Raw genomic sequence first — 18,891 nt, forward strand, 5'->3', positions numbered from 1 at the left:
ATGCAACAGCGGTGGCATCCATCTCCGCCAGTATGTCTTGCCATGGGCGAGAGCCATCCGTGCACCTTCTATGCATGCCGACCGCTTCATCGCCCCAATATGCGGCACCGCCCTAAGGAATTGCTGCAACAAGCCAAAATAACTCTTCGGCTTGGGCCTCTTCGGCCACAGATGAGCGACCACATCCGTCATGGCTAGTCCGGACAATCTATTCAGCTCAGCCCACTCAACCAGCCGATCACTCAACGGAAGTGGATGCTCCGGACTATGGAATTGAGACCAGAAAAGCTCTTCCATTTCATGATCCTCCTGGCTTCGAAAGTGCACGACTGCGTCCGCCGCACTCACCGCCAAGTCAAGATAAGGATCCTCCGCACCGTACAATCGGCCCAGCTGAGCATACTTCGGATCCATGAACTTCCTATGCAGCATAAAGGGCTTTCCAGCCACAATGTCTTCGACCTAACGCAGTTCCTCCTTCATAGCCCGCATCGCACTACGGGCATCCTTGGCTTCGGCGTCGGCCTTCTTCAGGTCCTCTTGCTCCGCTCGGCGTTCTCCTTCAAGAACCTCCAGGCGGTCGGTAGCAACTTTTAATTTCGTGGCCATTCCGTCCATCTCCTCCCTGCTTCGGCAGTGAGCAGCCTTCTCGGCTTTTAGCTCTTCCGCTGCCTTCGAGGTAGCCGCCTCGCTTTTTCTGGCTTGCTCCTTGGCCCGAGCAAGTTCTGCTCGAAGGCCTTCCACAGCAGCAACACTATCTGCATCAGGCATACAAATCGTAAGGAACAGGCGTCAGCTCCCTTACTAGGCGACCGCAGAGCAACCACATACCTTGTGACTCATCGAGTCGTTTATTGACCAGCGAGATGTCCGCATCTGCAATGTCGAGTTGCCTCTTCAGCTCGTCAAATCCTTCAGTTCGGCTGGACACCAAACGTTCCGCCACCTGCATAGGAAAGGCGACAATCTATAACTGAGATTATGATCCTCGGCACGCTGCCGCTTTCGACAGCATACCAAGTCTCAGGGGCTACTATCTATACAGGGCGCACTTCATGTGCAAAACTGTCAAAAGGTATGTCATTTTTTGCGTACCTCAAATCCCGTTAGCAAACTTTCGACGGCCTCGCACAACCCGCTTTCGGCGGACGAGATCCTTTCAATCACCATACCCATTAATGTGCAGCGATCTTCTGAGATGGACGCACTCTTAAGCAAATCCTGCAGCTCCACCGGCCGTACTCCAATGGGTGCCGAACTCTCTGGCCCTGCCAGACTCGGGGAGACCCTCCGCGACGACACCTCAGGATCGTCCGCCCCGCGCGATGGGGCGGCAGATGGAGGCGCTTCACTCTCCATCATCTCCGGACGAAGGTCTCCCGAAGATGAGCTGTGCTGAGATGGGCTGAGGTCCGAACTACAAGGTGAAAACTTCGGTTACCCTTAGAAATTAAACAGGGATGTCCACTATTACAAAAATCCCCCTTTTACTTACGGCTCGCTAGAGGGCTGATTCCTCCGAGGAGACAGTTTGGCCGGGGCTCTTCCCGGCCCAGGACCTTCCGGTGCAGATTTCTTCCCCCGCTTTGAGGCCTTGGCCTCCGGGTCTTCGGAAGCGGTCCTCTTCTCCCCATGGAAGGAGGGACTCTCGATTCCTCCCTTACTAAAAGCCTCTGTGGCGGAGGTGGTATGTCCCCTGTGCCCTTCTTCGCCCTCCTCCAAAGGTGCAACCTCTAACATTGTGATTAACACGGGATCCTGCGTGGTCTCAGGGAGGGGGACCGGACACCGTATCAGTTTTGCTTGCGCTATCCACTCATGTCCAGGGATAGCTGGTTAAAAGGCAAACTCACGATAAATAAATGGACGGTGTGTCCGGACATAGGGCTACTTACTTGAGTATCCGGGCGATTGCAGCTTAGGCCAGCATCCTCGGTCAATTCCGCACGCATCTCTTGTGATCCGAAGAACAGTTTGTACATCTCCGCGGGTGTCAAACCCATGAAGTGTTGAAGAGCTCGTGGCCCCTCCGGATTAAATTCCCACAGGCGGAGGGGGCGACGTTTGCAGGGCAGTAGGCGCCGGATCAACATAACCTGTACCACTGCGACCAGATCGATCTCCCTTTCTTGGAGGCCTCGAATCCGGTCCAGCAACAGGGGTACGTCTTTGGACGGCCCCCAGACACGCCCCTTGTTGACCCATGACGTCAGCTGCTGTGGAGGGCCCGAGCGAAAGACGGGCGGCGGCCTCTGCCTGCTGCCCCTGGGAGCGGTGATATAGAACCACTCCTGTTGCCACAAGCCGAACTCCTCCTGAAAAGAGCCCTTGGGCCATGGAGCTTCGGCCCTCTTGCTTATAACCGCCCCGCCGCACTCTGCCTGACGCCCCTCAATCATCTTCGGCTCCACGTTGAAGGTTTTGAGCCACAAGCCGAAGTGAGGGGTAGTGCTGAGGAAGGCTTCACAGACGACAATGAATGATGAGATATGGAGGATGGACTCCGGAGCCAAGTCGTGGAATTCCAGTCCATAGTAAAACATGAGCCCCCTCATGAAAGGATCCGTCGGGAAGCCTAAACCCCGACGGAGGTGAGGCACGAACACGACGCTCTCGCCAGGCTCGGGAGTAGGGATAACCTGCCCTCGGGAAGGCAGCCTATGCGAAATCTCGTAGGTTAAGTACCTGGCTTCTCTCAGCTTTAGCACATCCTCTTCCGTGGCGGAGGAGGGCATCCACCGGCCTCGTAGGTCGGGACCGGACATTGTCGAAGATTGAAGGTACCCGAATCTGGAGCCCTGGGTGTTGGAACTCGGGGAGAGGGGCGGATTTGATAGAAGATTGAATAAAAAGAACGGGCATTGGTCTCATTATAAAGGGGAAGAATACCAAGAGCCATCCTCGTGACCGTTTGGAACCCGCCTTCGATGGAGGGGGCGTGGCAACGGGCGCGGTTGGGTTACCCACGTCCGTATTGATGAGAATCCCGGAATAAGGGGAACACGATCTCTGCTTCGACAAGATGTGCCAAGGAAACCGCCTCACTAAACGCGCAGAGGTGGAACAATAAAAACAATTCAAGTAAAGGTTTGGTAATGGTGTGATGTCATGCCACAGAATACGTCAGCAGATCGAACTTGTGTAATATTATTCTCTCTACGGTGGTATGTGGAATTTATTTTGCAGAGCCGGACACTATCCTGGTGTTCACAATCTTCTATAAATTATTCGGAGGAAGAACCCGCCTTCCAATGCCGAAGACAACATGCGCGCCGGACTCGTCATCATTGAAGCCTGATTCAGGGGCTACTGAGGGAGTTCCGGACTAGGGGGTGTCCGGATAGCCGAACTATCATCATCGGTCGGACTCCAAGACTATGAAGATACAAGATTGAAGACTTCGTCCTGTGTTCGGATGGGACTTTCCTTGGCGTGGAAGGCAAGCTTGGCAATACGGATATGTAGATTTCCTAATATTGTAACCGACTCTGTGTAACCCTAGCCCTCTTCGGTGTCTATATAAACCGGATGGCTTTAGTCCTTAGGACGAACAACAATCATACCATAGGCTAGCTTCTAGGGTTTAGCCTCATTGATCTCGTGGTAGATCCACTTGTAACACACATCATCAATATTAATCAAGCAGGACGTAGGGTTTTACCTCTATCAAGAGGGCCCGAACCTGGGTAAAACATCGTGTCCCTTGTCTCCTGTTACCATCCACCTAGACGCACAGTTCGGGACCCCCTACCCGAGATCCGCCGGTTTTGACACTGACAAGGGTCTTCTGACGTGAACTCCAAGTCTCCTGGGTGATATTCTTCCAAAAAATCACGTTGCCGAAGGTTTCATTCCGTTTGGACTCCGTTTGATATTCCTTTTCTTTGAAATACTGAAACAGGTAATAAAACAACAATATGGGCCGAGCCTCCGGTTAATAGGTTAGTCCCAAAAGTAATATAAAAGTGTATAATAAAGCCCATAATCATTCAAAACAGGTAATATAATAGCATGGAACAATCAAAAATTATAGATATGTTGGAGACATATCAGTTACTATGGTTGTTTCTTCCTCCATTCACTAAAGCAAATGGAGCATTTCCCTCCTCGAGTCAGCAAGCCAACTCGAGCGTTTACCCTCGTGTCACTAGCGCAACATGAGCCATTCAAAGAAAAGTCTTGGAACTGAAGAGAAATCCATCTCTATACAAACTCGTTATGTTCTTGATATTGATTGAGTTACGAGAATGAAGAAGCGTAGCACACCTTTTCTCTCAATTCAAGTTTCCATTCAATAAGTGCATCAAGTATTTCGTATAGAAAGAAAAGGAACCACTTCTCTTCTCTAAGTATATGAAAAATAGCTTTTTGGTCCCTTTCGTCCAGAGGTTAGGACATCGTCTTTTAATGTTGAAGACACAGGTTCGATTCCCGTAAGGGATAGGTACTTATTCCCGGCCGGCGGTATCAAGAACCCGGATAGTCAGTAGGAAACTCCAATCTACAAGCGGAACAACGAGTTTAGAAGGCACGTTCTTGAAAGAGCAGGCTGACTATGAAACTCATATAAGGCTCGCGATCGGGTGCATTGTTGACTCGAGGGCGGTTCCATAGGCGGCTACTCTAAGGCGGATCAAGTTGGGCTATATATTATGGCAAGTTAACCCTACTTTCCAATTTCGTAGGTAGAACAGTTCTAGTAGAAGGTTAACCCAGCCTTCCTAAGAGTACTAGGTTAAAGGGGAGACCTCTAAAGCCCAGAAAGAACTATCCTATCCCTTTATGAATCCAAAAGCATCGTATATGTGGATCACCGACGGCTATACCCAATGAGCAAAGTAGAAAGAGCCTAGGAAAATGCATATTCTCCCTATTCAGTCAGCAGTTGTCCATCGACTAGTCTTACTTACCGCACCGCCCAGCGAAAAGGGATTTCTCAGTGATAGACCCACGAGAGCGTGTGTGCCAGTGACAAAAGAAGTGCGACACTATCTGGGAAGTGAGGGATGCCCTTCCTGGGTATCACGAGCGGCGAGGCAGGTACGGCTGGAGAAAAAGCAAGGCAACAGGGTGCTAGGTTTAAGCAAGTATTGTCCGTCCGATCATTGGAATCGTCTTAGCCAAAAAAGGCAGATCTGGTTTCACTAGTAGGAAGAACACCCTTCTAAGGTGAAGGTATTCCATTTCTAAGAAGGAAGTTCTATATATTCGAACTAGAGAGAATCTCTCAAATGGAAATCGAAAAGGAACCCTTGTCCGTCCAGGTACTCACCCCGCCGGAACTCGCAATCAAACATAGGGTTGGCAAACTAGGAAGGCACATAAAAGAAGGCAGTTGCGAAGGCGAGCAAGGTATTTTTGAATTTCCTCAAATTGATTCATCAATGAAGTAGTTGAATTGAAGTAAATGTGCCTACGAAAGAAGAGTTTTTGATATGGATATGCGAATAGGAAGAAAGCAAACATATATTACTATTGCATTGGCAACGAACACTGCCAAACAAAAGATAGTTGTTGAGGAGGAAGACCTAGATAGGGAGCCGGTTACGAATAAACCTGGGACTAGGAAACCCCAAACTACGAATGTAAACACCTTTTCAAGCAGGGGTAAATGGATCTGGTTAGGAAGCCGGAGATGGAAGAGAGGGTGTCGTGTCGGATCTTCAATCGAGGCAAACAACGGATGCTCGGGATAAAGCTGGACTTCGATTGGTTTTTCATGGATATGAGCTTTCCCTGAATAAGGATCGAAATATGCTTCCTAAAACAACATGCGCAATGGTGGACCGAGTACATAGCATAGCGTATATCAAGTATCCAACGCCTTCCGAATAAGGAATGGAAGCCGACTTAATCGGCGCTGCTAGAGCAGGGCAGAGATACCGTCAGATTAGGCTATTGCTTAGTGTAATCATGTACGTACGACAGATTGACTCGAGTCATACCAACTGCCGACCAAAAGAAAACGGCTCTATCCATTAACCCAAGTACTAGTTTCTCCAAATTGATATGCATTTGAAAGAGTCTGAGCTGTAGCTACCGCTGGGACAAGCTACAATACGCATTGGTTGCCGCCTCTGGTAGTGTCGGCATGGCCCACATGGCCTGTCGCGGCGCGCGCGCGGCAGTAGTAGCTGCAGCCTTGTTGCGTGTCTGTCCGTTCCGTTACAGTTGATGTGAGAAAACCTGTTAACCCCGGGGCTGCCACCTGCGCCGGTGGTAGCAGGGGCTGCCGCCGGCGTCTGTGGCGACAGGTGCCACGTGTCAGCTGGCGCACCTGCCGCCAAGCTGCAACTGGTCTTTTTTGTCAATGTGTTTCAGAGATAGTCTTTTCTGTCAATTCAACTCGGCAGGTGGTCTTTTTGGACAAAAATTCTCAAATAAGCTACCTCTCAACTTAGATGAGCCTGCCAGTTTCAGTATTCCATGCTTGATAGGAAGTCAAACTTTCCATGCTTTATGTGGTCTTGGGTCTACTGTGATTCCCTTCACTGTCTACGAGCCACTACCATTGGGTGATGTACGGCCGACTAGCATCACTCTCCACCTTGCTGATCAAGATCCGGCAGACATTTTGGGTGATATTCCTGTGATAGTTGGTAACTTCGCATTTCTAGTTGATTTTGTTGTCTTGGAGATGTAGGATATATAAGAGCTTTCCTATTTTTTGGGAGACCTTTTCTAGCTACTGCAGGGGCTGTCACCGATGTGAAAGATGCTAAGCTCATGCTTCAATTTGGTGAGGAGAAAGTCTCATTTGACATTAGGTATATCTTCCAACTCACCTTCCTCACTGTCCAGACCATAATAAGCAATATGAAACGAGTCACTTAAGCCCTAGTAAAAGGCTACTCTTTGAATCCCCTCTTTAAGGCATATAAAATTAGTACTCTTCCTAAGCTAGCTTAAGCATATCTCGAGCGAGTGAGTTTCCCTCCATCAAGTTCTAAGCGATCAAATAAGGTCCTTGCTCTCGAGCCAGTGCCAATACCAATAGAGAGGGTCTAAACAAAGGATTCAAAGGAGGTTACCGGTTAAGGGCAAATGCAATCTCTGAGTTAGTTGGAGAAAAAAGGTAATCAAAGAAAGTTTCAGTTGGACTTTCCCTGCCAACCCTACCCAAATTTCATACCCTGCGGTTTTTGTTCCTCTATTGATATTTCGTTCCTCGAATCAAGACTTTCTTTGTTGAGGATCTCTAGTTTAGGGTACTCCATCGAGTTTCAGTTTCTTCTTCTAATGGTTGTGTCCGTCTAAGGTGGCTATTGCAGCGATTTAAGTATCGCGGTTGTCTTGAGCTCTGGATTGATGGACGGAAACCTGGGGCTGGGTTCGATTTCAACTCGGAGATAGCCGGGTCTATAGTAAGAGCCGCTTTGTGAACATCATCGGATGACATAGCCAGGGCAACCGCAATAGAGCAATTATGCCTTAAGCCCAAAACTCTTCCTTCTAGGGATCAGATCAACCTAAAGCACCATCAGTTGTGGATTCATCCACAAAGTCTTTCTACTTAGCTCATCAAGCAAAGTAGCTATCAACGGCTTTAGCATGACAACTAGAACATCAAGCCATGGTAAACTACCAAAGCTTCTGCTGTAGTGTAGCACTAGGGTTCAACCTTCTCCTTGCCGAGTTGCATCGCCCGCATCGTGTTCAATTGGAAAGTCTGGCAAAGGCGCTTCCAACTCCTGGTTCAGGATCTGATGTTACCAAACAAAGATGAATCCTGTGCAATCAGAGATTAAGCCATAAGATCCTACCCAGAAACTGGAAGAGTCGGGGGCACCTACCGAAGGAGTCTTCCCTCCATCGATTCAATGAAAAAATAGCCCTATTGAGAGGGCCTTTGACAACCCTCTTGAATGTGGCTCGCTCCTAGTTTTTCTTCCCCCGCCCGTTCTATCTAGGCTGGTGGCTATACCAGATTTCGTGTCTGGTCGAACTTGAAACTAGCCCATTGAGCTTCTTGGATTGCAAACTAGAAAGAAGGATCGCACACAAGAAAATAGAGTTGGAATGAAAGATGGGGTAAAGGTGAACTTTATTCTCCTAGCTGCTCTCCATCCAGCAAGTTACTCTCTTTCAAAAGATGACAACTCAAGATTACCAATCAAAACCAACACTTTTTCTTCTCCTATAGCTTCATCATTACATCTTTCACTAGTTGTTGGATGTGAGTGATGAGATCGATCCATGGAATTTTTACCTCACTCACATACTTTGGAAGATGAAGAAATTCTCTTGAATTGACTTATGGGCTGGCTCTACATGTGGTCATATGGGTTCCCCTCTTCAGTCATTTGGTACCTCTCTAATGCTTCCTCCTATTCCTATTGATCAGATCAAAGCCAAACCTATCTAGTCTTGCACGTTGTCACCCACCGCTCTTGCCAAAAATAAAGAAATTCTATCTTGGGAACTAAAAAAGAATCGGAATGGGAACTATTTATTTCTTGGTTCTCCGGCTAGCATCCTTACTTCCTTCTTCAATGGAAATTCTATGTTTTGGCTCGGTATAAACCAAAAAATGAGAAATTCTCTTATTTGTAGAAAAGTCTTCTTTTGGTTAAATCTGGAGAACCCAGTCGAAACTTTGATTCATGTTTGTGGATTTTAATAGCTCTCCTATCTACCTAGAAATAATCTTCTACCTTTACTGTCTGTGTTCTTTACATATCTTTTGATTGTTTTTCAAATCATTGTGTCATTACAAATTCAGTGGTTGCACCCTTGTGAGCAAGTTGTTGACGGATCGGATAGGAGAAGTGAAACAAAGCTACGAAGGATACAAATTAGCTGAAGAAGTTAAGAAGAGCATTAGTGAAGCGAGAGGAGGACAAGATGGTAGGGAAGAGGAGGAAGGGGTATTAAGGAAAAAAGGGAGGCTTTATGTGGGGATCGCTGGAAATGCAAGAGCCAGGATAGCGCAAGAACTGCATGGGACAGCTACCGGAGGCCATTCAGGTATACTAGCTTCCTATAAGAGAACTAATAGGAACTTTGTCTGGCCAGGAATGGATGCCTCTCTTGAGGACAGACTATGACAGTAAATCAACAACTTCAACTCGCAATGGCCCTCATGCCATGAGACATGGATTTTAGTGGATGTAGATTGGATCGAAAGATCGCACTTCCGCTCTTCACCCATCGGACTAGTCACTTCCCACTCTCCTCAAGTGAACAGTTTAGCCACTATCCTCCCATATACTCTGCTTTTTCATTGCTTATGAACTGGAACTTGTTGATGCATGGATTTCACGTTTCAGCAGCACTTTGGTTTGTGCATGGTTGTGAAAAGAAGGCTTTCTATACACTTATATGAACTTCATTGGAGAAAGAAAGAGAAGCTTGCCTTGATAAAGCACAGCCTTTTGCACTCCAATAGGCATATATTGTTACAAGGTTATGCCCAAAGGTCTCAAAAACGCTGATGCTACATATCAACGCGCCATGACTAAGATCTTCGATGAGATAATACATAAGATTGTCGAGTGCTATGTAGATGATCTCGTTGTAAAGGCGGTATCCTATGAAGAACATCTTCAACATCTCAGAATTATATTCGACCGCCTAAGGCAACATGCACTCAAGTTAAACCCTTTGAAGTGCGCCTTCATGGTCTTGTCAGGCAAATTCCTAGGGTTTGTCATTTGACATCGTGGATTAGAAATCGACCCGAGTAAAATCAAGGCCATACTCGAAATGCCTCCTCCTGAAAACCTTAAGGAGCTGTGTTCGCTTCAAGGGCGCCTGGCATACATCAGGCGATTCATAGCCAATTTTGCTGGAAGAATCCAACCTTTTACAAGAAAAACCATAAAAGACATTCCATTATTTTGGGATGAAAACTGCCAACAAGCCCTAGATGGCATCAAAAGCTATCTCCTCAATCTGCCAGTCCTGGCTGCGCCGATACCAGGGAAGGAGCTTATACTCTACACCACGGACTTGGATGAATCTCTTGGGGCTCTATTGGCACAAGAAAATGAAAACAGGAAAGAGAATGCCCTCTATTACCTCAGTCGTGTGCTCGTAGGAACTGAACATGCGTACTCTCCTATCGAAAAACATTGCCTTGCACTGGTGTTCGCTGTCAAGAAGCTACAGCACTACATGATAGCACATCAGGTCACCCTCATCTCCAAAGTTCACCCACTTAAATATCTCATGACAGGACCAATGCTTACAGGAAGATTGACAAGATGGAGCCATCATCCTTACTGAGTTCGATATTGTGTATGCGTCGCAGAAGGCCATTAGAGGGCAAGCGATGGCGGATTTCCTAGCCGCACATCATACATATTTCTACAGTAAATAAAATATTTCCATGGATGGGATTGCACGTAGTCCATTCCACCTTTATCTATCTAGGTTATCCTTCTTTCTTAACAAAGCAGAATGTGATGACCGATCCCTCTAATATGGGATTTATGTTTTTACCAAAGCCTCTACTTTAGATATTTACACTGATGAAGGAAAGCCTTGTTAAAGACTACTACTTTTGACTTCCTTTTTCGTACTCTTCTTTCATCCTCCTTACTAGAACGCTTTTCCTGGTTCAGAAGAATAAGATACTGAAATTGTGGCTTACATATGGAAAAGCCTTCATCTTGAAGCTACCAATGCACATCACCGTGAAATCATTGTCAATTAATTGTTAGATTCCCCATATCACCCATAGCCACCCAAATCTTTTTTTTGCCTCAAACTCTGCTGCCCTATCACTCCTCGATAAGTTTACTTACTCAGGTTGTGCACTTGGGTGAGCGAGATCTTCCCCTTTGGCATGAGAACCGCCTACCTACGCTAACGTAACTAATGCAGATGGCGGAAGTTAGTAGTTCTCCTATGCCAACATGAACACAAACGAAATCGTTGAATTTCGTATAGAAAGAAAAGGAACCACTTCTATTCTCTTTTATTAAGTATAAGAGGGATAAGTACTTATTCCTGGCCGGCGGTATCATTGCTGCTCCCCGCCTAATGCGGATCATTGTGCAATGCTTATGTGAAATCTCAATCCAAAACTTATTCGTTTCGTTGGAAAAACCAACGCTGACGTCAAGATCAGTCTCCTTTCCTTTCAAAAGTGAGTGAGCAGAGCTGAAAAAGATGGAGTTACCTGGAGATGAGATTTCTTTCTACGGATATGAAGGATAGAAATATGCTATTTGCTGCTATTCCATCTATTTGTGCATCAAGTCTGAAGAAGATCTCAATTTATAATGAAGAAATGATAGTAGCTCGTTGTTTTATAGGCTTTCTCATATTCAGTCGGAAGAGTTTAGGTAAGACTTTCAAAGAAACTCTCGACAGGAGAATCGAGTCTATTCAGGAAGAATTGTTGCAATTCTTCAATCGTAACGAAGTAATTCCGGAGGAATCCAATGAACAACAACGATTACTTAGGATCAGCTTGCGAATTTGCAGCACCGTAGTAGAATCATTACCAACGCCACGCTGTGTGCCTAAGTGTGAAAAGACAGTGCAAGTTTTGTTATGTCGAAACCTAAATGTAAAGTCAGTAACACTTCTAAATGCCACTTCTTCCCGCCGCATCCGTCTTCAGGACGATATAGTCATAGGTTTTCACTTTTCAGTGAGTGAAAGATTTGTATCCGGGTCTACGTTCAAAGCTTCTAGCATAGACCTAATTCGAGAAGGCTTGATAGTCCTAAGAAAGCTGAGGGTGGGGGGTCTATTTAGGAAGAATAAGAAGAATCTCATTCATGTGTTCATGCTAACAAAAGAGCGGATCCAATACACATAAGACATTTTTTCCAGGAAATTCCTAATGTAAATGATGAATTTTGGATGTCATGCCCCACAAGTTAGTTGCCCAAGCGCTCCTTAGGAGGGCAGTCTACCACAAGATAGAGTTTGAGCCTGGAGCCAAAGCCCCAACCCCTCCATTTTAGGTTTTTCTCAAGAAAGAAGAATTTCAGGAAGTCATATCAGCCAGATAAGCCTCTGACGGCATAGTGGAAGATGTTGCTTCATTTAACATGTCTAAAACAAAGAACACGCTTTTGATGCTTGGTTTAATGAAATATTCAAATGTATATTCCCATGAGCCAGCTTCTTAAATCCATTTGCCTTCATTTTTTTCATTCATTTGCCAGTGCAGCAACACATGTTGCTTGGAGAAATATTCTGACTGCCAGAATGCTATTTATGCATACACATTTCAGTCATCCCTGAGAAAGTCGTGACCATTACATGGTCCAGATTCATACAACCATCCAAAGACAGAACCTATTTACAACATTTCATAATTGTTCAGCTATGTAATATCAAATCTAAATATGATCCTCTACAATTATCCCCTCAACTTGGTCTGACCAATTCCTACATTAAAGGCACTGAAGGAGAAATCACACAAAATGCAGGGCTAAATATAGTATATAAGCTAAAAAGAACTAGCAGCGCATCAGGTGAACATACATTGTGTCACCTGATGCCTGAACAGTAGAGCTTTGCAGAATCAGTAATTCGGGTGGAAGAATGGATTCACATCCCTCGCTGCCAGCTCTCGTTCAGCCCTGGCTCTCCTTTCCGCCTCTACCTCCTCCAAAATTGAGCGCCTCGCGTTTGTAGTCTTAAACTGTGAGTGAAAATTAGGTAGTGCCAAAGATTAATCCACATGAACATATTGCACTGTTGCATTGAACAACAAAAAAGATGCTAAACGCGAAACTGAAAACATCTCTGGTGTGAACAAGGATGTTAATTGTCAAAGAAAAGGAGACTAAGTTGGGGCACTTATTCCCACTTTTTTTGTATTCTATAAAATACTGCATCCGTTCTTGAAGACATGATACTCCAACAAAAACACATGTAGAAACTGCGTTACCTCCCTTAATCAGGTCACTTGCTACCTTCGGAAGTTGTATTCTCTAGACCATACAAATAAATGGTTACTGGAAATAGGCAAAGGGACGGGTATGCAAGGGAAAACTTAGTGTAGAAGTTATGTCACAATGGAATATGTATTTTATGAACAAATTTTGAATGTTCAGTTGTTCACTATACTCATGATGGACGGACTACATCTTCTAAGCAAAGGGATAAAAACACTTGCCGCAAGTTTAGTGTTAACTGTTGAACTTAACAAGCCAACTTACTAGGGCGAGTGGACCTACATTCTAAACCCATGACAAGCCTATAAAACATTAAACCTACCAATGGTCACTTTTCTGTAAAGAGTAGCTTACGGTATTGACAAAAACAATCTATTGTTTAGATGTGACATAGTCATTTTGATAGTCATTCTATGATCCAAATCTGAAGGTTCATAGGATAACCATGACATCTAGTGAATCAGATAACCATGTGACATCTAATATGCAGCAGTATAGAACCCTCGACACTTAATGCTAAAATTCTGTAATCAGTAATCACATTATCATGCATTACAAAAGTCAACTTTAATCGCTGAGGAAGTATCAATGGTGACGCTTCTTACTGCACAAAGAACTGCTGGCCACTTGCCGCCATATACACAAACGAATACTGTAAAATTTACATAAGATAAACCATACCTTGTTAACGAGAGTCTCAAATGCTTTTGATCCATTTTGTTCAATGTATTTCTGTGCAGCTGAAATTACATCGTCAGGTTTGTCTGAACCTTCCTTTTTTGGAAGATACCAGATGTTTACAACCTGCTGGTTCACAATCATTGGCCGCACAAAATGCTCATAAACATGCGCAGCACCGTTAAAGTAGGGCAAGACCAACCAGCAATTGAAAAACAGCTTTCCATAAGACCAGAAAGGGAGCCTGCAAAGCGCAAACATTAGTCTGTAGTAACTAGTAAGCATATCCATCCATCTCATGATGTACTTAACATAAATCTATCCCCAGCAATGAGGATAGCAGCAAATCACAAATTATATAATACTACCAAAGCAGAGAAGGTACGGGGAAAGAAATTTATTTAAAGAAACCGCAGGTCACAAATAAGGTTCCCCAGGTGATCATTACAGTAAGACATACGCTCTACTAATCCCACTATATTAGACAGTATCATAGTAACAAGGAAGTACTGAAGGATTTACAAAAAAGAAAAGTCCAATGAGATAGGGAACTGCCTTTTACCATTCAATTACTGCAGCAAAAGTGAGCTCAAACAGAGTGATAAACGAGTACAGCACCCAGTAAGTGAGCCATTGCTGATCATCAATAGGAGATTTTGTTTCTATTGCTCGAACAGACGCATACCTGCAAACGTGTCAATTACAGTCTTAAATAAAAAAGAAAAGAAAAAACAATTGTGGCAAAATGGAAGGACAAGGATAAATTTGTATCTGCTTGACGAGAAAACATTTACTTACAGAGGATAAGCGAGTGAAACTATGGGCCTGCAAGAAAAATAAAAGCACCTCATCAGTACTAATACAGGATGAGAACCATTCTAAAATCCACAAGTTGACTGCATTAGCTGCTTCCCCAATTTACAGCGCCCAAGTAACTAGTAAGTGCAACTTAACTAATGGAAATAACGCTAACTGCAGCTAAAATGTTCTTGCATTTGCTAGTCATAATCTAGCCATATTCTGTAGATGGCATATATGACATAGCCATGTCACGAATGTCCATATAAATAGCAAGATGTGTTATCTTGATTATTATGGTAGTATAATGTGGGGATATCCCAGTCTTACGGAACATCATCAGAGGGCACTGGTAAGTTATGCAAAAGATGTAAAACCATAAACTCGAAATAGCAAGCCCTACTGGTAAAATGCTAGGGAATTTTTTTATCGAAAGCACTAACTGTATGTGGGGTTTTCCCTGTATGTTGATCCTTTTGTGGAACCATACATGACGGCATGTCTTGCCAAAGAAGCTGAGCAACGAATCTACATAATTTAGGCCGGAAGACAGGTCACATATGATGAAGTCCTAAGCCAGAAGATTACTTCATTACATCAATGTTCTGTAGGTCCTTTCAGAGCTTCCTTGGCAGCCCTGATAAACTAGTCCTCTGAATTCTATTGGTAGTACGTCGTAATGTCTGACGAACCAAAAACCCTGAACCCTGCCACATATGCAAAATTTCCCCACCATCTACACCAACAATCGAATTTCCTACCGCAAACCACTGAACATTTGAAGATTTGGAGCGAGACTGTGAGCGACACTACAGCCCGCGGCCCAGAAACCACGGCCACGGCTCGCGCGCACTCCCCCTCAGCCAGCCATCACGACACAGCGCACAAAACGACCACCCCGACCCGAGCGAAACAGCGCCGCCCGGCACGCCATTGCTACCAAGAACACGAAGCTAATCCGTCCAAGGAGAGGAACAGGAAGCAGATCAGGGAGAGAAGCGGTACCCGGCGAGAACGTCCAGGTTGCTGACGAGCACCTTGAGGAAAGATCCGGACCCCATTTGCGCAGCAATCCGCTCCCCCGAAGCTGCGAATCTGAGGAGTTGAACTTGAAGCGGCAGTAAATCGCAGGGGATTGCCGATTTATTTCCGCCGCCCGGGGTTGGTTAGGAAGGAGGCCACCTACCTTTTCTTGGGTTCCTCTGGTTTCTTCACCCTTTCCTTCCGCCGACCCACGCTTTCTTGTTGCCTTGTGTGTTTCTTTGCTTCGTAGACCTGACGGCCGTGCTTCCGGTGAGCAGCGGGCGGGACGCGTGGACCCAGATCTCGTTGCGCGTCCGCGGGGAACTTTTTTTCTGCTTTTTTTTTTTGAGAAATAGTTTTGTTTCCTGCTATAAAGCACGCGCTAGAGCTGGGTCCGGCCCGTGTGGGCTGGGACGTGATACCGTAAATGCTAGAAATCGCCCATTGCGAGATGAAACAATATCTCGCCCCAAAGTGGAGGTATATTTCGGAAACCTTCCATCCAGTTTTGGAAAGGCTCCGAGCATATTTTTCCTTTTTCCTTTTTTTTGTGTGTTACTTTGTGGATTATTATTTCTTTTACTTCTTTTATTTTTATTTACAAGTGCATGTTGAACATTTTTCGTATCCATGCTGAAATTTTTAGATACACGTTGATTTTTTTAAAATACACATTGATCATTTTATTTGAACACATATTCAGCAAATGCACATGAAATATTATTTATATATATAGGTTGAACATTTTCCAGATATATATTGAACATTTTCTAAATAGACATTGAGCATTTTTCTTTGAATACATGTTGAACGTTTTGTCAAATGCACATTGAACATGTTCAAAATACACGGGAAACATTTCCTAACACACGCCTGAAAGTTCAATCACGCTCTTAATCATATTTTAATGTTGATGACAATGTACTTATAGAGGACTAATATGTTTGCTAAGTAATTTTATACGTGTTAGTCGCATGGATATATCGTGTCGTGGATCATAGACCCCCCCCCCCCCAAAAATAAATAAATTAACTGCTAATATCTCAAAGACTTGCGATAACAAAGTGAAGCATAGCTTTACTCTTTTCATTTCTGAATTATAGGGGCCCTACACTACTAAGCGAGGGTCAGAGGGGTTTGAAAATGACAAGCTCAGGCCACAATCATCACTACATGCATATTTTCCCAAAAGCCTAAACACACTCCCATTGCAAAATACCAAAGCCATATGTACTTCAACCTAGCGAGTTTGTCCAGGGTTTTCCGAGCGATGGTCGGACTGTGTGGCTAATTGGTTCCGTGTAACATAACCTCAAAATCATAGCCGAAAATCCCAAAAGTTCCAGGCTACGTCCGCACATTGCCTCTCTAGGTGGCGTATTGTCCAGCGAAAAGTTGTCGGACCGTCCGGGCCACTATTCTTCTCCGTGTTTGGCTGCTGACCTCAAGTCCTCAACAAAGTTCAGTTATTAGACTGCGACTGTGTAATTCCCATACTAAAATGACTAGTTTCTCTCCGACCTATATATACGCCTTCACCACCTCCTAGGGAGATTGACCAACACATGAGTAGATCTAAGAAAGGCTCCCCTTCATATCCCGATATCAAATCAAAGATTTCTTGAGAGATTAACCCAAACATAGACCAATTCTCCTATCTCTTTTGGCCAATGTATTCGTGATTTGAGCTAGTTTCAAGCTTTTCCCATTTGTTCTTGCTACTCTTGGAGATTGGTGACTCCTAGGTGGCAGGAGTTCTTTGGTGCAACTAGTGATTTATCCCTTAAAAGATTTGTGAGGATTTGAAGGTCGCCTCGAGGTCTGCCACCATTGGTTTGGAATCGTCTTTGCGGTGATATATCAAGAAGAATAGGGTGAACCTTTATGGTGTTGGTGTGTCTTTGTGATAACATTCATCCCTTCAACGGTGATTACATTTCCTCCAAGGAAGTGAACATTGGAACACATCATCATCTTAGGTGTCTTCAGTTAATTACCCTTAACCTTAACTCCTTGCAGTTTATTTTGGTCATTTGACCTTGTAACAAAAACAAAGCCTTTAGTCCCAAACAAGTTGGGATAGGCTAGAGGTGAAACCCATAAGATCTCGTGACCAACTCATGGATCTAGCACATGGATAGCAAGCTTCCACGCACCCCTGTCCATAGCTAGTTCTTTGGTGATACTTCAATCCTTCAGGTCTCTCTTAACAGACTCCTCCCATATCAAATCCAGTCTACCACGACCTCTCTTGACATTCTCCGCACGCTTTAGCCATCCACTATGCACTAGAGCTTCTGGAGGCCTGCGCTAAATATGCCCAAACCATCTTAGACGATGTTGGACAAACTTCTCTTCAATTGGTGCTACCCCAACTCTATCTCGTATATCATCATTTCAGACTCGAACCTCCCTCGTGTGGCCACACATCCATCTCAACATACGCATCTTTGCCACAACTAACTGTTGAACATGTCGCCTTTTAGTCCGCTAACACTCGGCGCCATACAACATTGCGGGTCGAACTGCCGTCCTATAGAACTTGCCTTTTAGTTTTTGTGGCACTCTCTTGTCACATAGAATGCCAGAAGCTTGGTGGCACTTTATCCATATGGCTTTGATTTGATGGTTCACATCTTCATCAGTACCCCTATCCTCCTGCAACATTGACCCCAAATATCGAAAGGTGTCCTTTTGAGGCACCACCTGTTGGAAATATGCCCTAGAGGCAATAATAAAATGATTATTATTATATTTACTTGTTCATGATAATTATCTGTTGTTCATGCTATAATTGTATTAACCGGAAACCATAATACATGTGTGAATACATAGACCACAACATGTCCCTAGTGAGCCTCTAGTTGACTAGCTCGTTGATAATAGATGGTTATGGTTTCCTGACCATGGACATTGGATGTCGTTGATAACGGGATCACATCATTAGGAGAATGCTTATGATTTCCTTAGACCATGAGATTGTGCAACTCCCGGATACCGTAGGAATGCTTTAGGTGTATCAAACGTCACAATGTAACTGGGTGGCTATAAAGGTGCACTACATGTATCTCCAAAAGTGTGTGTTGAGTTGGCACGAATCGAGACTGGGATTTGTCACTCCGTACGACGGAGAGGTATCTCTGGGCCCACTCGGTAATGCATCATCATAATGAGCTCAATGTGACTAAGGAGTTAGTAACGGGATCATGCATTACAGAACGAGTAAAGATACTTGCCGATAACGAGATTGAACGAGGTATTGGGATACTGACGATCGAATCTCGGGAAAGTAACATACCGATGGACAAAGGGAATTGTATACGGGATTGATTGAATCCCCGACATCGTGGTTCATCTGATGAGATCATCGTGGAACATGTGGGAGTCAATATGGGTATCCTGATCCCGCTATTGGTTATTGGCCAGAGAGATGTCTCGGTCATGTTTGCATGATTCCCGAACCCGTAGCGTCTACACACTTAAGGTTCGGTGACGCTAGAGTTGTTATGGGAATTAGTATGTGGTTACG

The 18,891-nt window shown here is 44.7% G+C and overlaps 2 protein-coding genes across 2 annotated transcripts; one reads left to right on the plus strand and one right to left on the minus strand.

Moving 5' to 3' along the window:
- Positions 1–11,131: 11,131 nt before the first annotated feature.
- Positions 11,132–11,773, plus strand: LOC119321307 (ATP synthase protein MI25-like). Its single transcript, XM_037595044.1, has one exon. It carries the CDS (start codon positions 11,132–11,134, stop codon positions 11,771–11,773), a length of 642 nt encoding a protein of 213 aa, XP_037450941.1.
- A 384-nt stretch (positions 11,774–12,157) lies between these two features.
- On the minus strand, positions 12,158–15,617 carry LOC119324007 (HVA22-like protein a). Its single transcript, XM_037597725.1, has 6 exons — positions 15,526–15,617; positions 15,345–15,434; positions 14,340–14,366; positions 14,104–14,226; positions 13,545–13,785; positions 12,158–12,607 (listed from the first exon to the last, which is right to left on the minus strand). The coding sequence occupies exons 2-6, from the start codon at positions 15,398–15,400 to the stop codon at positions 12,488–12,490; spliced, it is 567 nt and encodes a 188-aa protein (XP_037453622.1). The 5' UTR covers positions 15,401–15,434; positions 15,526–15,617; the 3' UTR covers positions 12,158–12,487.
- Between the last annotated feature and the right edge of the window lie 3,274 nt (positions 15,618–18,891).

Source organism: Triticum dicoccoides, chromosome 6B (genome assembly GCF_002162155.2).
Source record: "Triticum dicoccoides isolate Atlit2015 ecotype Zavitan chromosome 6B, WEW_v2.0, whole genome shotgun sequence".
NCBI classification, from domain to species: Eukaryota; Viridiplantae; Streptophyta; class Magnoliopsida; order Poales; family Poaceae; genus Triticum; species Triticum dicoccoides.